The 25,820-nt window shown below is 37.0% G+C and overlaps 1 protein-coding gene across 2 annotated transcripts; it reads left to right on the top strand.

The window, feature by feature from the left end:
- The first annotated feature begins 229 nt into the window (after positions 1-229).
- On the top strand, positions 230-24,075 carry grk6 (G protein-coupled receptor kinase 6). 2 transcript variants are annotated; one of them, XM_077547008.1, is made up of 17 exons: positions 230-481; positions 2,054-2,185; positions 6,049-6,144; positions 9,454-9,566; positions 13,708-13,785; positions 14,262-14,362; positions 15,076-15,168; positions 15,561-15,624; positions 17,369-17,509; positions 18,944-19,134; positions 19,208-19,245; positions 20,327-20,416; positions 20,523-20,731; positions 21,048-21,185; positions 22,284-22,421; positions 22,524-22,658; positions 23,088-24,075. In XM_077547008.1, the coding sequence occupies exons 3-17, from the start codon at positions 6,093-6,095 to the stop codon at positions 23,136-23,138; spliced, it is 1,632 nt and encodes a 543-aa protein (XP_077403134.1). In that variant the 5' UTR covers positions 230-481; positions 2,054-2,185; positions 6,049-6,092; the 3' UTR covers positions 23,139-24,075. The 2 variants fall into 2 exon arrangements, with proteins under 2 accessions (XP_077403134.1, XP_077403133.1); XM_077547007.1 differs by lacking the exon at positions 2,054-2,185.
- The last annotated feature ends 1,745 nt before the right edge of the window (positions 24,076-25,820 follow it).

The raw sequence follows: 25,820 nt of genomic DNA, 5'->3' as shown, positions 1-25,820 counted from the left end.
TTGGTCACTTATACCGCTATTTTAAACGTTATAAAGTTGAAAATATTTTATTAATGAATAGAGTTGACGAGCGAGGATTTACTTATTTTTTTAAAGCCAACTGAGAATGGGCGACTATATATTTTAGGGTTAAGGGAAGTCGAATATGAAGAATCCGGTAGACTTTTATTTTGAAATGCAGGAGGAGGGCGATGACGGGTGGGTGGGGGTAGGAAGCGAAGGGGGAGGAGGTGGGCGCACAAGTGCGGATGTCACCGGTCAAGACTGCTTGTGGGAAAGCAGGAACTGAGGGCTCAATTTCCCCTCTCGCCGGTCAGGAGGAGGTGGTGTGTTTAAAGAAGTTCGAATCCGCCCGGGAGGGGGTGGCGGTTCGGTTCTGCGAAGCTCGGCCCCGGCGTTGCCGCTGCTAAAATCGACCACAGAGCCAACATGGAGCTGGAGAACATCGTGGCGAACACGGTGCTACTAAAAGCTCGGGAAGGTGAGGATGGAGATGGCGGATTGACAGCTCTGGTCGTCGGTAGGGGGACGTGTATGTGGGGAACAAACCTCTTGGTCAGTGCTTTAGTGGTCTACATATTCACTAGTAGTTACTACTTACTGAATGATCTAGCGATGTTCTCTGTTTACGAGCAGAACTCCATTTGAAAACCGAGTAATAACATTTTTGCAGTCGCCTCCCTTACATATACGCCTACTATAAACCAAGGCATTGTAGGATCAGAGAAATTAACACCGAGTTATCAATTCGGCATAGAAATATAGTATTATTTAAGTTCATGATTGGGGTTAAAAGTTCAGGTCTTCCATCTGTCAATTACATTGTTGTAGTACGGAACTCCATTTGAAAACCGATCAATTAAAAATTTGCTATCTCCTACATAATATATAATTGCATTTTATGTATCAAATGTAATGTATAATCCGACTATTTGGCCCCTAGTTATTGATGCGGCATAGAATTAGTTATTTAAAGTTCAAATGACCATGTCTTCCTTGCTTAATAGATTTTTCTGTCAATTACAGTGCTGAAGTGCAGAATTCCACTTGAAAACGGAGCAATTAAAATTTCCTGTCATCTCATGAACCAATATAATGCCTGACTACAGTATTTAAGTTAATATGATTTTTTTTTTACCCAGAAAAGAAACACACCTAGTTATTGATTTGACATAATTATAGTGTCATTTATTTGGTTTAACATAAACCCATTGGATGTAGAGTATCTGGTTATTAATTGGCAGTGAAATATAGTAATTGAAATTGATTGATTACAGATTAGTAAAGCTAATTTTTTCCAACTCTTAACAGCGCTATTGTGCATAACTCCATTTGAAAATTGAGCATTTTAAAGTTTCCTGTCACATATCCGACTCCTATAAACTATTATAATGCACAAAATGACTGCTTAGCATGTGGTTATTGATTCTGCAAAGTAATATAATGTTTTTTAGAATGTCTCAGGTTCCCTGTGAAATATGAGTGTAGCGAATTATCGAGTTTCTCCTGGTTGATGTTGCAGCATCGTCCTGTTGCTTTGCGAAACAGGATGTTGAGAGTGAGCAAATTGTACTTTGTGGGTAGACGTGCAATGTCTGATTTGACTCTTTTGTGTCACGACAACAGTTTGGATTTGGAAGGATGTCAGTAGGCCGCATGTGTGTTTACGGGAAAGCTATTTGAGAATATATACAATATCTAAAAGTATTTTTATTGCAGTTTTTTTTTTCACCTCAATATTTTTTCAAAGTCTTCTTCCTTTGTATTTTTTAAAGCAATTAACTTACTAACAATAGGTTTAACTACACACTAGCAGGTCAACAAAAAAGATGAGTACTAAGTTACTACATTCACTCTGTTACTTTGGTTAAGTAACTTTTTGGATAAATTGTATTTTCCATAGTAGTTTTAATACAAAATAATTTTACTGGAGTATTTTTGTTCAGAAGAAGCACACTTTTTTACTTCATATTGAGCCAAATTCCGTTCGCTGCATTTTTAAAAAATCTACCGGTATTATTGTTTGCGCAATCTATTTGTTTTGGTTTCTCAGAGAGACTTCTGCCTCGGGTGTTGTCACATGACTCTGTTTCACCAATCCGACGTAAGCGCTAGAGACGTTTGACTCCATTCCACCAATCAAAAGGAACCAGGAAGTCTGGTGATGGCACGCAAAGTCTATAAGGTAAAATCTGTTTACCTTACAGACTACAAAAAAGAACAGCTACCTTATGAACTGTCATCTGTGTCTGCTTAAAAAATTCCCGCGTTTCATTTTACAAGAACTCCACAATAATCAATTTAAAACCAATTATTGTGGCTGAATTTGCTTTAATTTGTTATTTTATAAAGATGTTCCGACAAAAAACAACAACTAGTGAGCAAAACAAATGGTTGAAATTGTGAATGAGTGTTGAGAAACAGAACAAAACTCTGACAAGGACCAAGACGGCGCTTGAACCCCACGTGTAAGCCGAGCTGCGTTTGTTCACTGTACTTTAATCCAGTCAACACTAATGGCCGAGAGTGAACGTTATATTCGGGGCAAGATGCTTCCTATTAGCGAGTGGCAGAGGCGCCGTTCCTATGAGTTCAATCAACCTCAGCACAAAAGATTTCATTATGCTGTTTGTCTCAGCCGAGACCCTTCAGAAGTTTTGTGCGGGTGCTTATTAGTTTTTCTGGCGTCCCTGTGTTTTCTCCTAATTGGAAATACAGTGGTGTCAGGCGATTAAAATTTTTAATCGTAATTAATCGCATAACTTCAGTGGTTAACTCACAATTAATCACAAATTTTATATCTGTTCTAAATGAACATTAAAATGTACAACAAATTTTATTTTATTTTTTACAAATGTTCATACTCTTGTTAACATAAAAGTAGAAAAAATGTTAAACTAATAGAAATATGGCTGCATCTTTTAGTCATTGATACAGTAATTTAATAATAATTCATTAAATTGAGTTAAAATTTAAAACATGTACTGTACTGTAAAAAAACGAGTGTCATATTGATTTATGTCAAGGTCATTTTCTGCCACTAGATGGCATAATTGCATTTGTAAAACATTGGTGATAGCTGAGTGCATTTTTCTTTTCATATTAAGAGCTATCTACTTTTAACATGAAGTAACTTGTGAAATTATGAAAAAAATAATAATTGTAAAATACAACTTGACTCCAGTCTCCACAAATACATGCATTATTATTCAAATTATTTAATTAAATGACGCATGTTGTGCATTTTTTCCATTTCATCTAGTCAGACATTCATCTTCTTTTATTCCAACCCGGCAGCTAACGCTCAGACTTTTTAGAATTTGTTCATCTGCCACATAATAATAAAAACACAACAGCAAAGGCAGGCTGGCCTTGTCCCAACGAGATTTGTATCTTCTTGTTTTGCCCGTAGGATTGGCAGCATTTACTGCTTTGAGCTCGGTGCTGATTGTCAATCCGATTTACGATCGTTGGTGTAAAAATCCTGCGTGGCAAAACAGGAAGCGCCACCTCCGTGCTGTCTACCTTTTTTCAGCACCACTTGGCCCGTCACAGGGCGCTATGACGCGCTTTAAAGTGACTTGGAGTTCAGTAGTTCATCAGTGCCTCCTCAGGTGGTCTTCCTCTACATGATGCTTTTATTGCCACGCGGTTCATCTTGATCTTGATGCACGGAGCAACTTTGCTTTTGTCTGCGATTCCATGGCCAACTTTATCTTTAATGTCGCATCTTGTTTGCATTCAGAGTACAGTGCTGTCTGTACATTATCCATCGCTCCGGCACGAACAGCAACCTCGTGTTTGATTAGACAAAAACGCAGTGCTGTTAAAGAGTTTCACCCGCTCTATCACGCTCTATCCAACGTTAGCGCTTATGCTAATTTTCTTACCAATTGTTTTTTGTTTGTTTTTTACAATACAATACAAGCAAGTTCAAATTTAGAGGTGTGTGCCTTGAGTGTAGTACCACATTGTGCCTCAACATGCGGGGCAGCGTTGAGTTCTACTGAAAGAGTTGTAGTTAATTAAGAGCAAGAAAAAGAGGCAGATGTTGTATGCTCTGTTTAATAGTATTGCTGCGCCGTTTGTTAAAGTATAGGGATAGTTTAACAATATTTCATTTCAACGAATATCGGTGTCGGCCTTTTAAAAAAATCTGACGGCCGAAATAAGGTAAATGCAAAACCATTTATTTACATTTTTGGTTAAAGTTTCGATTGTTTGTACAAACAATTCAAAACGGATTCAAAACACAACAAAATGGCAAAATACAGGCTGGGGTGGGGGTGGTTGATGACAAAATCACCACTACACATTAACAGAGGCCCAGAGTTGTTGATTGAGAAGAATTTCATGTGTATACATCTAGTGTTTATGAAGTGAAAACTTAAGACCCCACCATTAGCTTTATAAAAACATGCTGCTGACCCTGGGAACCTTCTGAATCATTTGTTTTTGTTCGACGATAAAAAAATTTTTTTTTAAAGTTTAACATTTCAGGTATTTTAAATTTTAGAGGAAAAAAATATTTACAGTAGAAAACTATAGAGCGGTATAGTATTTACTTGTTTAAATGTCCATTTACGTTTTTAAGACTTACTGATAACTTTGGGAGCTTCCTAAACATTTTGTTAGAAATTTAATTTTCTTTTGTCTAAAATGAAAAAAAATAAAGACATAAAACTTCTACATTTTGAAAAGTCAGAAAAAAAATGTTCAATAAGCATGCTTTAGGACATTACAACAAAGTCAACATTGGCATTTGTATTTTTATTTTGATGCCAATATTTGTATTCCCCCTTTTTACTAAAAATGAATATCGGCTCCAAATATTGGTTATCGGCCTCCTTTACTACTAATAATTGACATTGGTATCGGCCTTGAAAAAAATTTTTTTTGATCTATGTTATGAAAGTAGCAGTTGTTTAAAGGTTTATAATTACAGTAACATGTATGCTAATTTCTGTTAGCTTGGCTATGGTGTTTCACAATCTCCATTTGCATTAAGCTTGCGGACTTTCGTTTGGTGAAATAATATTGTTTGGTATTGATGTCCGATACCACTTTTTTTCAAACTGATACTAGTAGACTCACTCTCTTGTACTTTTGATATATAAAATTGACACAAATTACATACAAAAACATTTGTTTATGACACAGATGATAAGCCAGTGTCAGATTTTTTGTGTGCCTTAAAGCCGCACTAAGGAACTTTCAGTTTACATTGATTATGGCGACACCATATGGACAAAAGCGGTATTGTTATGTCTGAAGGAAGACCACATTTCCTATGACGACAAGCGCATTGTCTAGTCATTGTAGTTTTCTAGTGAAATCCGGGCCAATATTGATCCTTGACTGTTCTTTCATCAGAGGCTTTTGACATATGCCATAAAGCATTCACCACATTTGTAGTTTTTTTGTGTGGCAGTGTTCTTACCATCCTCCTCAAAGTTGCTTAGTGCCAGTAAAAATGATACAGACCCCCGGGGTTTGCGGGGGAGTACTTTACTCTCCACATTGTTTGTCAGTGTCACACTGTAGTGTCGTCACCATGTTTGACATCCAACTTCGAGTCCTTTTTTTTTTTTTTTTTACTGTGAAAAAGCTCAGCAAACACGAAGTTTCCTTATGGTTTGATGGTGTTTGTTATTTATACATCTGCACAAAAATGTGACAGTTATGACCACTTAGCCCAAACAGACTTTCCCTTTTATTGTATTGAATGAGCCGAAGCACATTTTTCACTTTAAAAAAAAATCTCACCATACAAAAATGGCGCAAAAATATACTACACTAAATTATTCCGTTTGGAGCTATACGTCGCTGTCATAGATAGATGAAGAAAGATATATAATAAATAATAATTTTCAGACCACTGAAGTGAAATTTTTCCAAGCTTTGATAGTTTTCAGGTTTGGGCGCCAGTAATAAGCATTAAGGTGTTTTGGATCAGTTGATCCAGTGTTTACGGCACTAATAACTATCATCTACATACAGTAAGTATTTGATATCAATAATTAATATTGTCTGTGTTGTTGTTTGCAGGAGGCGGTGGAAACAGGAAAGGAAAGAGCAAGAAATGGAAGCAGATGCTGCAGTTTCCTCACATTAGTTTGTGTGAAGAGCTGCGACAAGCCACCGGTAACCTTGTTGCAATATCATACTTTATAAATTCACAATATCAAAAAACAATATCTACAAACTCGCATTTGCTTATTTAATCAGCCCAGAATTTGAATGTACCCAATTCTCTAATAATGTTTGATGTTATTTAATTTTCTTTTTTTTTTTTTTTATTATAATTTTTATTTCAGTGCCATTTTATTTAAATATGTCATTAGCTGGAGCTGTCATAAAAAAAAAGTGAGTCAATAATGCGGAAAATAAATAAGAAAGATTTTTTACACTTTTAAAGGGATATAATACGTTTTTAAAAACTTGACTTATTTTTACATTTTATCCCCAAAAAGTTCAGTTTGAAAACAAAAAAAATAATTAAATATTGTATATTTAAAGGTGCATTGTGCCGTTTAAAAAGGTCATATTAAAGCTTTTTCTACATCATGCATGCTGCACCAATGCCCAGATGAGTACGAAGAGCCCTGACTCTTTTACTCTGGAGGGGCGGGGCGGAGTTTTTCTTACCTCATTTGAAGTCATGTCTTTGTTTGTCAACTGTGGCTGTCGCTTCAAGATCGTACTTGCACGCGCACCATGAATGAGCCTGACACAGATGTTGCAGTTACGATTTGGGCCAGAGGTGGCAGTCATGAGTAAAAAAGTGACAAACTGCACAAAGGTCATTTAAACGCTAAAATATGAAGCCAAACCATATCATAGTAAGCTACCTTTATATATGTTGTCCTTGAAGCTATCACAATAAACTTGTTTTTTTTTATGCCACTGAGAGGATGATAGCGCATAATCATTCAAGTGCATCCTTTATAAGAGAAAAATAGTTTTAATTCTCAAGAATATTGAATTGAAATATAGAACATTAACTCATTCACTCGCAGCCATTTTCACTGAAGCAATCCCCTTCGCTGTTTTACTGGATTTTGACTGATTTTGCAAGATATTGTGTTCCTTTGCTATAAAAACATGTAACCTACCAAAAGAAAGATTAGAGTCTTTTCAGGAAAAAAAAAGTACATTTCTATGTGTTTCCGTTTTGCAGCAATTAGTATTAGAATATAGCTAAGTTTCATCATTATTCACAAATCTCTTTCAAATTGTGGGGAAAACAGCTTTTTTTTTTCAACATGGCCCTGGTTGATCTCTTTTGCTCTGCTGCCACTTGCTGGCCGTTTTTGTAATAACTACCATTGTTTCGACCGTTCTCTTCAGTTCAGAGGCGGCATGAAAGCCTTCTGTATGCTCTAGCATTAAAAAAACATATAAATACGTCTTTGGGGCACTTAAAACATTTAAAATCGAAGTTATTTATACATTTTTGGGAGCAAATGAGTTAAATACAAAATCTCAGATAAATAATGTAGCAAAATACATAATGTAGAGAAGATGTATCTTTTGAAGTCAGACGACAGCCATCGCTTTCTGTAGGCATATAAAACAGGATTAAAGAGGATTTCACATTCAATAATTGTCAGCAAAAACTAGACTGGGCTTGAAATACTTCCTGTTTTCACTCGCCTTCTTTCAAAATAAAATGTTCTAATTTTTGTAAATTCTTTATTTTGGGGTACTTTGACCAAACGAATGTCACACAGGCCAGGCATGTTATTAACACAAAATAGATCTGTTTTAAAACAACAACAACAATTTGTCTCTTTTATGCTTTAGTCCGTTTACTTAATTTGTTTTTAAGTTAAACAGTTTCCTGTATTGAAGTCTAGGAAGCCTGTTGCTCTCTGCTGCCCGTGTAACAACATGAGCTTCTCTGCCGAAGGCTGCCATGCAAATGGCCTTTGAATTTGAATGAGTCAAATAACCACCTCATGACTGACTGAGCAAGGCAGGAAGGAAGTACTTTGAGAGCTCAAGAAATGTTGCCAATGTACAATGTGAACCCCCCCCCCACACACACACAATGCATGTAGGTACATTTTGGTGTGTCTGTTATTACGAAAGTTGGAGTATATTACACGCTCTTGAGAAAGACTTCGGCAGGAAACCGTCAACTTCCTTGTTTGGCAGCAGCTTCTTTTTTTTTCTTTTTTCTTTTTTTTTTACCATATGACATTGCAAATGTTGCAAAATAAGGAGCTCTTCAGGTGGATTGAAACTCGCCAGGTGCGAATCTACATCGAAACCTTCATTAACGGGAGACAAAAGCCCCTCCCCCACCACACGCTCCTTACTTGTACAGCTGGTTCGATACAGTTGATCTTGCATGTTTGTCCTTGAATGTTACGCCTCCTGCGGTCTATGGACAGAGGCGGCAAAAGTACACACACGCAGTACTTAAGTAGAAGTACAGATACTTTTTTTTTTTAAGTATCTTTTAATTTTTTTGTAATCGATCAATCGACAAGTAATCGATTATCAAATTAATCGACAACTATTTTCATTATCGATTATAATTATTTGGAGCCTTTTTTTTGTCCAAATCTTCAGATTTCAGCACATCAACAGTAATTGTTCACTTATTTCTGTAGTCCTTCATGAAAGAAGTCTGATTATTATCTGTGTTTAATTAGAATAAGACATTTGCAAACATCTGTTTTTACTTTAGGTAACATAATATAACATCAATCCCCCTTTTTTATAATCACTAAATGGATACAAACTACGAAATAAACACCAATCATTGGTTAATACATTTTGTAATACGCTTTAATGCAAAATTAAAATGATTAGTTGATTAATCGATTGAATAATCGATAGATTAATCAATTGAATAATCGATAGATTAATCAATTCGAAAAATATTTGTTAGCACTAAGAATTTATTGCTTGTGTTTGTTAAAAAAATACGTAGAAAGAGGACCTTGAAAGAAATAATCCCATGTTAAATCACAATTGCATTATCAACAAAAGAAATCACAGATGTTTTTTTCAAAATGGTTCGTCCCTACTTTGGATCCTGAGCTGCTCTTTTGATATGAGATGACCTTTGCTTATCTAACTCAAAGAATGTGATTCCAGAACATTGGTGGCTCAAAAAAATGCCGCAGTGTTTGACACATGATGCGGTATGCTTTGGATCGTGACAACTGAAGACGACAACCACACGAAAAGGCAGAATTTTTGGAGAGGGCATTTGTTATTGGATCTCATTGCGACACAAAATGTTGGTTTCTGGAAGAAAAAAATGTCCCACAATGTAACTCGTGGAACCTTTTATCTCAATTTTCCTTAGCCACTGATGACATGTGACAGGAAAATGTGAACCTGACAAAGATTCTCAGAATGTGTCGCTCTGATGACTTAAGTGATATTTGAGAGGACAATGTCGCCTTGATATTTTTCTTTGTGGTCCTCCAACAGAGAAAGACTACAGCAGCCTGTGCGAACGGCAGCCCATCGGACGCTTGCTCTTCCGGCAGTTTTGCGACACTCGACCCGAGTTGAGGCGCTGCGTCAAGTTTCTGGATGGCGTGGTAAGATTTAGTGCTGTCACCGTCAAATATTTTTAGAATACATTTATCTATCGATTACTCAATCGATTAATCGACTAATCGTATTCATTTTAAGTTTGCATTAAAGTGTATTACAAAATATATATATTTCCTGATTACTGTTTATTAACTCATACACTCCCAGCCATTTTCACAGAAGCAACCCCCTTCACTCCCAGCTGTTTTACTGGATTTTGACTGATTTTGCAAGAATATTGTGTTCTATTATTATAAAAACAACAATTACTCGATTATTAAAATAAATGTCGATTAATTTGATAATCAATTACTTGCCGATTAATCGATTAATTTGGACAGCTCTAGTAAGATTTGAGATACGGTGAATTCCCGTTTATTAAACTTTGTATATTTAAAGAGCAGAGAGCCATAGACTATCGCTAACAACAAATATCATTGATATTAGAGTAATTATAAACATTGAAACAACTAACACACTAAACAGCAACATTTGCACAATACAAGTACAGTACAGTATATATTCTCCCTGCTCTGTGGGAACAATGAATATTACTGGATACATACATACCGAGTAGGGGTGGGAATCTTTGAATGTCTCACGATTCGCTTCGCTTCAGATTTTTGGGTGTGAGATTCGATTCATAATCGATTTTCGATTAAGAACGATTTTTGATTCAAAACGATTTGATTGACAATGATGTTTGCTTCTATCTATAGATATGCAAGGAATTGTAATGATCTACTCCAGTCTGACTCGCTAATGCTAATTAGCGCACTACTCGCGGCACTTTTATCAATCAAAAGAACGTCTCCACGCTGTAAAAAAACAACTTTTATTGGAATAACTTGATTGTGACTTTTTCCTTCCACTCTCTAATGTGGCTACAACTTAACAGTGTATCAGACCGCGTAGAACCACACTGCCCCTCAGTGGCCAAATCGGGTACAACATGAACAGCGCTCCCAATAAAGGCACACACAAACAAAGGGAAGACAGTATAAAATAATTTAAATCAAATCGATTTTGGGACATTTAAAATCGATTCTGAATCATACTAAATGAGAATCGATTTTTTGGCACACCCCTAATACCGAGTGGGAAGTCATTCCTGTTCTTCAAAGACCAAGATTTGTTGCGAATAGAGCATGCGCAGATGACAAACTAAGGCTCCGCCCACGTTCAATCAAGGTATTCAGAATCTGTTTATATGAACGAATATTCTGGTTACAAAAAAGGGGCAACCCAAGGGGTTTTATTTAGGTTTTTAAAAACACAAACAAGAGCAAAATATTCGTGTTTTTGCGCGTGGCCTTTGAAAGGCTGCATGTAAACCGTCATGTGTACTGTAAAAATCGATTTCAAAAAAGCAAATCGCTGAAAAATGTGCAATTAGCGAGAGCATGCACGATGAGGAGAGATACTGGCGCGTGTGTGTCTTGTGTTGCGGTTGTTCTCGGGCTTGCACTTTAGCGCACAATGATTCAAGTGTGAGGCAGATAGTCGGGAAGTGGATCAGGTGATAGTAAATGTCATCGCTGGACCACAATTTGAATTAACTTTAAAAAAATAAGCCCGGGTTGAATTTGTGTAAAAGCCTCACATTTTTCCTTTTACAATATTCAAAATTGACTGTTGGGTTTCTGGAGAGCCTGTTCACCAAACAAGCATAAAATTTAACAACTTTTTTTTTTTTAAGCATGCTGTTAAGGATCTTTTTTTTCTTTTACTATTTACAAAAAAAAAATGCCCGGGCTCAGAGTTAGTCATAATAACTGCATAAATCTGGGCAAACTAAGAGTGGCTAATCCGACTAAAACATCATCATCACGTCATCACCATGAGCAACATAGTAACAGCATAAGCATAATCTAGCCATAAGTGTAGCTAAATGTAGCGTTACCCGTAGGATGACTCATCACAGTCAATATATTGATCCGTTGCCATGGAATTCGCCCGTGACTATTCAATAATGAATGGATCGTTTATGATTAGGCAAAAATGTTATTGGAATGATGGACTGAAGGCGCCCCAGCCTGACCGGTCGGCTTTAACGGCTCTCAGCAGCTCACATTAACGAGCTCCTCGAACCCTTCTCTTGACCACTTCCTGCCCGCCTGGAGACTGAGATGGTAAAAGGAGAACGCAAGCGGCATCTATGTTGTCACTTAGCGTCGGCTGGCTCGTTAGGGGGCGCGGAGGAAGCACTTTGCAGGCTTCCGGGCAGGCTCGGCTTTAGAAGTGCTGGATGCAGTCGGTTGCTTCATAAATCAGGTGGCGTTCAGGCCTGGTTGGCAGATTTCTGAATGCTGCCACCTGCTGGCCATTAGGATATTTGAGCTTTTTCCTTTTTGGGCCTATTTGAGTTTTCACAGAGTCATAACGTGCCTTTTTTTAAATGTGGATAAAAAAAAAAAATCTGGCTCCCTTATTGTTATTTTTCTTTTGATCATGTTTTCTTTCGATAAAAATGTTTTGGGATATATTTTTCAATCACGTATGTGAAATAATTACTGAGTTAAATATTGAAACCATACATAATATTATAGTGGCTTTAATCCACTACAATTGATATGTTAAGTAGAGTTCAGTTGTATTTAACTTTTATTTATAATAAATTTTTATTTAATATTCTAAAGCTGTTTTGTATTCAAATATTTATTTTGGTACTATTTTAATTCAACTTTTAAGTGCAATACATTTTTATTGCATTATTATTTGGTATTTTTTTTTTATTTGAATGTTACAATAGTGTACAAAAATATTACTTAGCCAAGTATTTTCTGAGGGGCTGTTAAAAAAATATTGAAAAAATTAAATATAATTTTTTATTTTAATTTGTGGATTAATTTCTGTTCTTTGGCAATGATGTTTTAAAATGATCATCAGGGTTTTCCTGGCTCAAAATGATGAGAGGTGGTATCATCATCATCATGACTTTGATGGCTCGGTGCCAATACCAGTCTTATTTTAAGGTATCGGTACTAACGGCAGTGACCGATACCATTATGGGCCGCCCTCCTGCAGCCATTTTACGATCAGGGACTAGAAATGAGAAATGATATGAATACAAAGTTGCCATTAACTTTTGCCTTCTTTTTTTTTTTTTTTTTTACAACAATCATAAAAAAATCATCCAGTAGTAAATTTTCATTGTAAATGTAGTTCAGTGTTGTTGTAAAACAACAAACATTATGTTTCTTGTATATACTGTGTTTTTATGACTTTGGCTGGAGCGCGCCACCTCTGCCTCACAAGCAGGAAATGGGCGTGTGCAACAGTTGCTCCATGATCTGTTTCTTCTTCGGTACATTAAAGTTTAAAGAAAAGAAGAAGAAGAAAAAAAGAAGCTGTTTCTTCTTCGATTGTTGCTTCAAGTCTTTCCAGTGCCCTGCTGTTGATATAGCGCTTCCATAATGGCGCAACACTGCAACTGCACAGCTGGAGCGCCGTGTTGAGCGATATCAGTGGCTTAGGCCGGAGGTGGCCGCCTCTGAATTTTGTACACAGGAAAAACCCTGATTATTTCCGTCACATCATAGTACTACATTCTAAGATAGTATTATTATTATTATTATTTTAAAGCGACAGTAAGATACTTTTAGTTTATGTTGATTATGGTTAACTTCTACATTTCTTGACCGATTCCAATCGTTTGAATTTTAAACTGTTCAGCTCATTTAAATGTTTTTAAAAAAAATTAAAAAAAAAAAAAAAAAAGCTTGGCCAATTGATTAGGTACACTAATGATTCTCTTCCCCGCGGCCACCCAGGGCGGCCGCCATCTTGGCCAATTGATTAGGTACGCCAAGGACTCTCGCCCACCCGGGTCGGCGGCCATCTTGGCCATTTGACTACTACTAAAATTACTACAAATAACAAGTCCTACTAATAATACTACTACTACAAGTACAAGTACTACTACTACTACTACTACTTACTACTACTACTACTACAAGTACTGTAGTTGCTACTACTAAAAGTCCTACTACTACTACTATTGCTACAAGTGCTACATGCGTCTTTCCACCTTGCAAGAGTCAGCAGTCCCATTCAAAATTTCCGCGGAATTTTTTCTAGTTATTATTATGATCACATTTCTCTATATATGATAAAATTATTTATGTGAACGTGTGTGCCCTGCAGGCGGAGTACGAGGTGGCACCAGATGAGAGGAGGAAGGAATGCGGTCAAGAACTCATTGACGTTTTCTTCAGTCCAAAGGTCCACCTCCAAAGTCACCTCCAAAATTTTGTCTTTTGGTCTGTTTCTGTCCGGGGTTTCTCATATTGGCTTGTTCTACATTGTGGAATGGGTTCTGAAATTGACATTGCCCCAATGTGTATTTTTGTTTTGTTGTTCCCTAAATTGCTTTTTATTTTTATTGCATTTGATTCATTATTTATTCATGAGTATTTTTCCACGATAAACAGACATAAAAGTGAATATACAGTAGTGCAATTTGAAAAAAAAAAAGATTCTACATTGACCCATGCACCACTGCTCGAGGAAATTGAGTGAGAATAAAAAGTTTTTGTTTTACTGACTAACTCATTGTCAAAATCGCATTACGTGACATGGTTTGAAAATACCACAAAAAAAAAAAAAACAGTACAATTCTTTCATTATCAGTTATCTTAAAATAACTGAGGTTGGGTGTCTGGTTGGTTATTCCTTCTTGTGAACTTTGTGCTTTACAGTCGGAGGACCACGTGCCCGAGGTGGACGAGAGCACCGTGGCCCGGTGTGCGGAGCGGCTGCAACAAGAGGCGTGCAAGGAGCTCTTTAAAGACTCCACCAAGTAAGAGCACACCACAAACTGGTTACGATATTTTTAATGAACACTATTGCACGTCCAGTTCGTCCCTTTTAAAGTTAATACTAGTACTATGGTACTATAACCCCCCCCATTTGCTTGTTTATTTCATTAATCTTTTTTTTTCCACCAACAAACATTAGCCAGTCAGTTCATTGGCCCGTTTTAAAGTTGAAAAATACATGAAAATTTGAAAAAGATGCAAAGAAATAAGATTTTCTTCACTGACCTTTCCTTTTTCTTTTTTTTTTCTTTTAATTTTATGTTTAAATTTGGCTCTTTTTTATGTTTTTTTTTAATGCAGCAGGTCTTTTGTTTGAAATTTTAAAAATTATAGAAAATATTTTAAAAATTTAAAAAAAAAGAAGAGGATATATATTTTTTGTATAAAATGAATAAAACTTCTGCTATATATTTTAAATGTGTTTTTTTTAAATAAATCCTATTTGACTAATTATTGCTCTTAGTATTTTATTCCTAAATTATATCGCGAAAATTTTTTAATTGTAACTGCTGAGCCCATTTTGAACTCTGTTGCGAACCAAAACAGCAACACCCACCAATGCATCTAAACAGTATTAAAGATTGGTTTCATTGTGGGATGTCCATGTTTATGTTGTTGTAGTTTTGAATGCCACTTTTACTTGACGTAAAAAAAAAAAAAAGTATTTTAGTTTATTTGTTTTTGGTGCTTGCAGGTTGATCCACGACTTCCTGAGCGTGGCGCCCTTCGCAGACTACCTCGACAGCATGTACTACAACAGGTTCCTCCAGTGGAAATGGCTGGAGAGGTAATCTCCATCCCCAGTGACATCATATTGCAGACTCCGAGCACAAGTAATAAAAAAAAATTTAAAAAAAGAGTGACTTTCACAACAACGAGGCACGGCGGTTGCCTGCATATCAGTTGCATCATACGGGAGCTTTTAAGGTGATGGCGTTTACAGGAAGTGAGGCAAGAAGCAGTTTCAGCAGACGTGTGGGGGCATGTCGTTCACGTCAGTGAGTGGAATAGTATGTCGTTTGCTGAAATGCTCGTCCTTGCCTGTTTACAGAAAAAAAACTGCAACATTTCTGTTTAAATGGATGGCTATGTTTCCAAAGGTTGTTTTTTTTTTTCGGCACATGGTGTGTGTGATCAGTGACTTGACTGTGTGTTGATTTGTTTGTTTGGGTTTTCCAGGCAACCTGTCACAAAGAATACATTCAGACAGTACAGAGTTTTAGGGAAAGGCGGATTTGGAGAGGTAAGTCATTGATGCATTGTTTAACAACAACAAAAATGTGATTTCATACTAATATAAACAATATATATATAAGAATAAATAAAATAATTAATATGTTAAGGCATTATATAATACACAAAAATAATAAATACTAGGGCTGGATATTGATTCAAATTTCCTCAATCGATTCAATTCACAAGAGTTCAGTTTGAGTCGATTTTTTTGTGATTTGATTCACTTCAGTTCAATCCCAATATTGATTAATTATGGAATATCAATTCTTCAAAAAAAAAAAAAAAAAAAAATATATATATATATATATATATATATATATATTAGGGCTGGGTATTGCCAACAACCACACAATACGTATCACGGGAGTCACGATACGATACGTATCGCGATACATATCTATCCCAATACATGATCTTCAAGGTGATACATATCCCAATATTTTTTACATTAATTTACTTGCATTTTTAGTGAAACAGTCATATGTACAGTATACCTAAATGATATGTCCATTATGCTGGATGGCAAAAAAATGTTTTTGTTAGCACCTCTTCTGGTTTACCACCAAGCGGCACGCCTGGTCTAAAATTGCAGCCACTGCAGAGCAAGGAGCAACTTTCACAGACACACTGGGAACATTTATGAACAGGCATGAGCCAATATGAGTCAAAATATCAAAGTATTAAAATTACAGCTCTTAAATGTGCTTATTTGAAATATTTGGGGAAATAATAGCATTTTTTCCCATGTAATACTGTACATTCTAATTTGTTTTTGAACAAAATATAGAAAATTGGTACATTTCTTTTATAAGTAAATAATTGTTTATTCTTCCGCTGTTTTAATTTTTCTTAGCAAGACACAGTATCCAATCACTGATGGGCTTTTTTTAAAACAGACTTCACACGTACACTTTTTTTTTTTTTTAAGTTGCAATATGGAACTTTTTCCCCCAAAATAACTTTACAGTAAAATTTGATATACAGTATATAAGCTAAGCTCCCATTCATGTGCCACATGGCACTTTCCTTAACATAAAATATCTTGATTTGTATGCGCCGTGTAATTTGCCCCAAAGCGTGTCTGACCTCTCAATGGGTTATCTGTTTGTGGTGCGTTTTATGAGCACAGGGTCATGAGAAAAGTCTACAAAAGGACGCATTATTACGCTTTCCCATCAAAAATACCATATTCTTAGCTCGTGGACGGCTATTTATAAAGTGACCCTGCCCCCTCTCGGCTTTCATTAAAGTCGCTTTATGGACACGTGCACACACATGCTGTAAATATAAACAATATGTATGTATCAGTGTTTGTTTTCCACTGCACTGGGTTAGGGTGAGTCATTGTCTATTCTAGTGGATTTTAACTGAGAGAAAGAGGATACAATGCAAACCGCTGATTTTGATGACTTGACTCTCCGACAGTCAGTCATCAGGTCACGGCTGACACTCATCACTTTAAAAAAAAAAAAAAAATAATAATCCAATACATTATGTTGAAATAATGTACAGTTCAATTGTCTTAGAAATTAGACATTTTTAGACATTTTTGTTTTTAATAGTTTTTTTTTCAGTATAATTTTTATTAAAGTAATAAGGTAGATATTTTTATTTTCCTGTATTTACATGCAGCATTAATATTAAAACCATCCTAATGTTACAGTGGCTTGCAATATTATGAAATTATTATGACTTCTGCCAGTTTTTAAAAAAAAAAAAAATTAAAGGCGGCTTGTTTTTTTGTTTTTCAGGTCTGTGCGTGTCAGGTGCGGGCCACGGGGAAAATGTACGCCTGCAAGAAGCTGGAGAAGAAAAGAATCAAGAAGCGCAAAGGCGAGTCCATGGCGCTCAATGAGAAACAGATCCTGGAGAAAGTCAACAGCAGATTTGTGGTGAGCCGGCGGATTATTTACACATTTGTATCAGTTGATTCGGTATGTATAACTGGAGCTGGGCGATATGGCCAAAAAATAAAATAAAATAAAAAAATTCAGTCAGCCAGGACGATTATGATTTTAATCCAATAAACCTAACAAATGTTTATTTAAAGATTTAATTTATTCAAGAATAATTCCGATGCAAAATATTCAGACAACAATAATCTATACTGAGTCTGAATCAGTTTTCCAATAAACTTAACATTCATAGTTTGTGCTTTATTGCCACAATTAAGTAGTTGGGTTATTATTATAAACATGTCTGGTCCACTTGTCAAAAATTAAAATTTACAATCAGGTAAACTGGGGATCCGAACTGTACTCGGGCGCGGATCGATTGCGCTCACTACAATGGCCCTAATGTGAGTGAGTGTGCGCTTCATTTATTTTACAAATCCTAAAAGTTGCTCAATAAACATATGCTTAGAAATTCAACGAATTTAAGAGCTGTAGTTTGTATTTTTTGTACATTTTGAGGCCAATCCTTTTTAGTATCGTTTTTTTATATCCGTTATTGGGGTCCTTGACTACTAATAATCTGTATCGGTATCGGCCCTGAAATAACCGTATCGGTATATCTCTACTCACAATAACATCTGGATGTAACAGAACATAAGAACAATATATTTTAATAATCCAGAAGACAAAATTCGATTTCCCAATTTAGCAAATTTTCAACAATTTGATTTTCGAAATGGCCAGCCCTACGTATAACATATATATAAAAGGAAAAAAAGCATTTTAACTTGTCAACGTGACAAACGGTTTACTTGAAGGAGGGTTTGTTAACATCCTTTGGCTTATTTTTACGTGCGTTTGTGTATGCGACTTGCAGCCCGATGCCGCATGATTTTCAATAGCCAACCTTGAGCCATGTCTGTTTTCTTTTTTATTGCTCTCATGCTGGTAAGAAAGTGTTGATTGTCACGTTGCAGAGCGGAAATCAAAGAGAGCCTCAGTTCGTTTTTAATGGCAACCTACCAGGTCATTCCAGTGGTTTGCAAAAAGGGGAGGATTAGATCATATGTTGCTTTGTTAACTCAAAGAAAAGCCCCCAAAATCTTGCTTCAAGTGGACAAAGCGTTCCCTCAGCGAAGATCCCCTTTAGGCCACAGATGCGAAAAAACATGCCGCGGTATTAATGAGAAAAAACACCAAAGCAGAACGAGGATCTCCCATTTTTTGCGAAATTACAGCAACGGGATGGCGTTTATCCCAGAGGAGATTGAGGACAGCAAGCAAACAAAAGGGCTGCATCCGAGTGGAGACTGTGGAGGATAATACTGCAGTATTTAGAGCTAAGGCAAAGCAACAAGCTAACAGACGTAGCACTGAAGCATTCATCCAACTAAGTCATTTTCCCATTTATACTCTCTTGCCGGTCTCCAGGTGAGCTTAGCGTACGCCTACGAGACGAAGGACACCCTGTGTCTCGTTCTGACGCTCATGAACGGCGGCGACTTGAAGTTCCACATCTATCACATGGGCGAGGCGGGCTTCGACGAGAGGAGGGCCGTCTTCTACTCGGCCGAGATCTGCTGTGGCCTGGAGGACTTGCACAGGGAGCACATCGTCTACAGGTGAGTGCGCGCCCTAACCTAACCTACAAACTATTTTTCTGGCTTATACTCGTCTCGTTTTTATGCCGCACAGGGACTTGAAACCTGAAAACATCCTGCTGGATGATTATGGTGAGTCGGAGTATTTATCTCATTCAGCGCCATTGACGGTTATAGACGTCGAAAATCCATTTGAACTCATTCAATCGCAGCCATTTTCACGGAAGCAATCCCCTTCGCTCCCGGATGTTTTACTCGATTTTGACTTATTTTGCAAGTCCCACAGAATATTTTGTTCAATTGCTATAACAACATGGAACCTACCAAAAGAAAGATTAGTCTCTTCTTTCATCAGGAAAAAAAGTATAGTTGTATCTGTTTCCATTTGACAGCTATTAGCATTAGAATATAGCTAAGTTTAATCAATATTCACATTCCTGGTGAAAACTGATCTCTTATACTCTGTTGCCACCTGCCAGCCATTTGTTGTAATAACTACCATTGCTTTAAGCCACCTCTTTGTGTCAAAAACTGCATCAAATCCTTCTGTATGTTCTTGCATTAAAAAAAAGTGTAAATACGCTTTTGGGGGTAAAGGACAAAGTATTAAAAAAACGTGTTTACAGCTTTCTGGGTTTGAATGAGTTAACTGTGCTGGCAGTGTTTACAGCTTTCTGGGTTTGAATGAGTTAACTGTGCTGGCAGTAGGGCTGCTCAATTATGGAGACAATATTCATCACGATTAAACTGGTAATAATTGAAATCACGACTAGGACGATCATTTATTTTTGGGTAAAAAACAAGAAAATGTTAAATGTAAAAAATATTAAGACAAATAAAATTATTTGAAATAATTATGCAAATTCCTTTTGGATGAAATGTATTAAATTTGTTCATTTAAAATAAAATAGAAAAGACGCAAATATATACATTTAAACAACTCCACATAAAATTTGTATTAATACTTTTTTTTACGATTAGCTGATTTTGTAATTGTGGAGTATAAGATTTGAAATTGTAATTGAATTTCGGCTAATTGAACAGCCCTAGCTGACAGCGAATGAGTTATTGCGAGGGGCCACTTTATTAATGTAGAGTTTCAGGCTATCACTCACCAAGCGATGATTTCAAGCGTGATGATGGTTTAATGTGACTTTTAAAGCATTTCAAAAAAAAAAAGTGTTTTTTTATTTTTTGTTTTTTTATTTTTTAGGACACATCAGGATATCGGACCTAGGTCTGGCCGTGCACGTACCAGAGGGCCAGACCATCCGGGGCCGGGTAGGAACGGTGGGATACATGGGTAAGAAAAACCCACTCGCATTCATTCGACCTCTGCGGGAAACATAAATGGCGGCTGTGGTGGTCTAACGCTCTTTGGGCTTTTTGTTTTTCTTACCGGCCTCCAGCTCCGGAAGTGGTGATGAACGAGTGCTACACCTTCAGCCCCGACTGGTGGGCGCTGGGCTGCCTGCTCTACGAGATGATCGAGGGCCAGTCGCCCTTCCAGCAGAGGAAGAAGAAGATCAAGCGGGAGGAGGTGGAGCGGCTGGTCAAGGAGGTGCAGGAAGAATACTCGGGGAAGTTCTCGGAAGAGGCCACGTCGCTCTGTAAAGCGGTAAGGGATAGTTAGGCGGGGTACGCACACATACAATTATCAGAATGATCGATTGGTTTTGTGTTCCTCAGTAATGTTTGTTAGCCTGATCCCACCAACAACATGTAAAACCCTCTTTTTAATATGGGATATGAACTGTCCTCTTCGCTATCCCTAATCAATTGGCCATTGTTTACGCATGCAAACAGGATAATCTCATAATAATCTGTCAGAGTCATCCCATGACTTCAATTCCAGGGGACGAAAAATGCTCAATTTCGGCGCGCACCTTGTTTTTATCCAAAATAACGTTTTCGTTCTTTCTCGCTGTTTCCAGCTGTTGGCTAAAGACCCCAGGGGGAGACTGGGCTGCCAGGGAGGCGGAGCTTCAGAGGTTAAAGCACACCCTATCTTTCACTCCATCAATTTCAAAAGGCTGGAGGCCGGAATGTTGCCGGCGCCTTTCATTCCTGATGTGAGTCCTCTAACTCAATGGTCACCAACTTTTTTTACATCCATAACTTTCGCTTGGCTGTTTATTAAACTGCTACAACAATAAACGTGAATCCGCCGTATATTTTTATGTAGTTCAGGGATGTGATTTTTCCGCTAATTCGCGGAATTCTGCTTTTTTTTATCCCCCCCCCCCCCAAAAAAAAACAAATCCCTTTTTTTTTTTTTTTTTTTTTTTTTTTAGTAGTTCATTGTGTGCTATAACAAAGACATTTGTGGTATGCTCTAATATGAGTTACTTTTCATTTGGTCACGATACAATTATTTGTTCATGAAATTTGAACTCTTCAACATTATTTATGTGTTAACTTAGTAATCACATTAGTTAGATATGATGATATTCTTAGTGATAGTTTTTAAAAGCAAAGGCAGTCCAATGTTTTTGAATGTGACTGATTTTGAGTTGACTAAAACTGCCATTTTATGTGGGATAGTTCAATATACATTGAAAATTTATGCTGTTGTTTTGTCTATTTCTTTGTCATGTGAGTGCATTGAAAGTACTTAAAAACACGGAAAACCCATGAGCTCCGGGGGGCTTTGCTGGACCTAGCCTGCGGCCCCCAGACCCCCGGCTAAATTTTCAGATAATTTCACTTTGGTCAAATCACATCCCTGGTAGTTTTTTATGTAGCGCTTTAAGGTTACTATGGTAACGCTTATCATTGATGATACCATACAAGGGTTATTTTCAGTAGCACAATAAACTTGAAGCCACATTTGTATGTAACTATATTACCAGTGTCCACCTGAAATGCTTTGCTAGCTTAGCGTTAGCGACCGAGATAATTAGCATCTTGATGTGCGCCAAGAGTCCATCATAGACAGTTGAAACTTGAGAATCCAGTCACCTTTCAAAATAAAATGCTTTTCAGCCTCGGATGAACCGGAAGTACTGAAAGGGTTTTTTGTTTTGTTTTTTTATCTTTCAACTGTATATTTGGTCTAAACTATTAATATAGGCAGTTATAACTTTATCCCTTTCACATATGACCCTCCTTTTAGGGAGTTTTTTTAATCTCTCCATTGTATTAGATCACTTTTGTGTTCGATGTTGCAGCCACAAGCCATCTATTGTAAAGACGTGCTGGACATCGAGCAGTTCTCCACCGTCAAAGGCGTGGAACTCGAGCCCAAAGACGACTCCTTCTACAGCAAAGTGTCCACGGGCAGCGTCTCCATTCCCTGGCAGGACGAGGTGACGTTATTAAAATCGATAACAATGCCAGTAGGATTAAAAAATTTATCAGAATATTCTTCAAAATGTTTAAAAGTCTTTTGATTTGTCTTTGGCCTGCAGATGATCGAGACAGAATGTTTCACAGAGCTTAATATTTTCTACCCGGACGGTACAGTTCCCCCGGACCTGGACTGGCGAGGCCAGCCGTCTCCTCCTCCAAAACAGGGACTGTTGCAGCGGCTATTTGGTAGACAGGTGGGTGGTCCCAGTCGCAATTTTATTAGTTTTGGATTTTTCATGATAGGTTTTTTTTATTATTTTATATTTTGTTTTTTAAATTCAGTTCATTTTAATTCAGTTTTAAGAAGGTTTGTTCAATTTCATTAGTTTTACTTCATACTTTGGTTTAGTTTAGTTTTTTATTAGTTTTACTATTAGTTTTAGTTTTTTGACCTTCTGTCTTCTGGAGGTGTGTGCAGTAATACTGAAATAAATGCATTTAAAATGAATCCTGAAATTGTAATATTGTCAAAGACCAAAATAAAAGGATATTTTTGCTATAATTATAGTTACTTAGTTTTTGCTTCTTATTTTTTCATTTCATTTAGTTATAAAAATGTTTTGCATTAACATCCAATATGCCCAGTTGTCTTACTTCCTGTCCTACTGTATCGCCCCCTGCAGGAATGCTGCGGTAACTGCAGTGACAGTGATGACGAGCCAACCAGGCTGTGACACAAATGCACGCACGCACACACACACACCATATTTGTTTACAACCTTTTGCACATTTCTATTTGAAAGATAGTCGATCTCTAAATGTCCGAATGTACTTTCATCATAGCCATAATAATGATGTGTTTTATTATTTAAAAACAACAACAACAGCAAAAAAACATCACAGCCGAGGCTTTTTCCCTCCCTGGAGCGAGAGCAGCGGCACATTCGCTTGCTGAGAAAAAAGAAACAAAAAAGAAAAGAAAAGTGCCTTGCTGGAGGGCACTAGTAACAATAATACTTAGTAGAGAGGGCGAAGCCTTCCTCTGTTTGTCCAGGGAATAAAACGAGTGACTTGTGACTCTGCTGTGACCAACTTTACTTTTTATTTTTGGTTTCACTAAAAGACCTCGAAGTGAAGCTCTCGGATGTTTTTATATATAAATATACATTTCTTTTTCACCACGGAGAAACTGGCCTCAACTTGATGTACTATATGATGGGATGCAACTGTATAAAATGTATATATAACAAAAAAAACATGCAGTGAAGCCCCGTTTATTGTGGGCAATACGTTCCAGACCCACCCGCAATCTGTAAAAAGCTGAAGTATATCGAAAGACCTTTTTTATTCAGTTTGACCCCATCCTGCTTTAATCGCATTTAAAATATATTTAAACTTATTAAAACACGTTTTAACGTATTGGAGTGAAAACGTAAGAAACGCCTCGCAAAGCATTTCAGACGCAAGCACATTGCTTTTTTTTAAGGGCTGGGAAGAAGGAACGTATACACACAAATATTCTATGTACTTTCACTGCTGTTTATTTTGGTTAGTAGTACAGCTTGAATTAGGAGGAATACGAGGACTGCGCTGAAAAAGGAAATCATATAGTTCATTTAAAATAATTCCATCTTTATAACGTTTTTTTTTTTTGTCTTTTCAGTGTGACCATCATACTCATACTCAGTTAAAACAACAAGCTTGCGTTAGTTGCTTCTTCCACTGGTCATATGTACTGCAGCCACTAGAGGGCATGAGTGTGTTAAATGTACCCGAGCCATATATAGAGAAAGTTTGGCCAACTCTGTTTTCAGCAGGGTAACAAGATGGCGTCCGTGTGTCATGTGACCAACAGTTGCGCTGTGATTGGGCAACTGCTGGTCACATGACAAATGGATGCTATCTTGTTACCCTGCTTGAAACCGAGTTGGCCAAACTCTCTCTATATAACGGCTCTGGAACATACGAATGAGGACAGTCAATCTCTTTTAATTCCGTCACCGTGTCTGACAAAGGAAGACACTGAAAAAGAAGATTTACGATGGTCTCCTCCTCAAATGAACCACATTATTCAAACCTTTGTGAAGCATGAGCAGCTTAAGGTCCATGTACTCGTACACTCTTCTCACTCGTCGGACAACTTTGGAATACTAGTTGGACAACAGCATTTACTTTCCCCCCATCACTAGTTCACCTTTTGGCCTACCATTTCACTAGTGCTGCACTAGTAACACTACTAGGTCCAACTAGTAGCTTCCTTGCCTCGCTAGTAACCTATAGTAGTTATCTTAGTATGCCAAAGTTGTCCTACTAATGTGCTGATTTTTTCGCAATTTTTTTGTAGTTGACGGCAATTTAATGAAAGTTGAGTCTTAAGTCGATTAATCAATGTCATCATTAATAGTTATTCAGCATAGTAGTAGGCTACAGTGGTCCCCAACCTTTTTTGTGCCACGGACCAGTTTCTCGTAGGGGCACAGTGCATAGGTCATAAGCTGGTCATCAAGGTTGTCATGACTTTCCATACTTGGCCTTTAATTTGAATCTTTTCCAATGAAATACCTCGCAATGTACGGAATGTACGATTCGCTGTCACTGTAAAGTAATGCCTCTTACTGTATGTTCTGTCTGTGTTTTTTTTCTCTCCCTAAAATCAGTCAACTGATATTTAGACAGCAATGTTTTTTTGTTGTTGACATTTTTCTATTAGTGGAGAGCGGGGTAAGTAGTGTCAATTTTTACTTAAAGTGTATTTTACGCAAGGGGATTACAGGACTGCCTCTAACTAAAATATGTTCATATAGTTTTGGATGTTGTGCATCCCTGGGAAATATAGCTTTAGGAAAAAAAAAGTGCTGGGTAGGTTGTGCCATTATTCAGAATTCAGTGGGGTAAATTATGCCATTGATAACTGAAGTAAAAAGTATCATTTTAATCTCACAAACGATAATGCTATACAAAAGGAAGACCAATTTAAATACAAAACTTTGATTTGCAGGTTTCAGAGGCCTTTTCTTCTTTCATTCTTTTTCTTTTCCTGTTCAGCCTTTTCAAATTCTCTTTCTTTGTGAGCCATCTCCATCTTCTCAGGTGTGTCAGTTACAATTCTTGTTTTCAATTTTTTTTCTTTTTTACAATTCTGTTCTTTCTTTCTGTGGATTTTGGCAAGGGGAAAATAAGTTCTTTAGACACATAGCCCAAGTCAGCAGAACAACCAGATTTGTCACTTGTTGAGTGGTCGGGAGGTTAGGCCTGAGCCTACTTTTGTTTTTTTCTTATTCCTTTATTGTTTTATGGCCATAATGCAGATTTTTAATCTCCTTTCCAACCTGATTTATGGTCTTCCCCTCTTTCACTGCTCTTTCAAACTCCTCAAGAGGAGTTGAAACCCTGTCTGTCTTCCTTTTGTATCTGGT

Source organism: Vanacampus margaritifer, chromosome 16, assembly GCF_051991255.1.
Source record: "Vanacampus margaritifer isolate UIUO_Vmar chromosome 16, RoL_Vmar_1.0, whole genome shotgun sequence".
Lineage (NCBI taxonomy): Eukaryota > Metazoa > Chordata > Actinopteri > Syngnathiformes > Syngnathidae > Vanacampus > Vanacampus margaritifer.
Note: the sequence above shows the minus strand (reverse complement) of the source record. Positions and strands in the feature narration are given on the sequence as shown.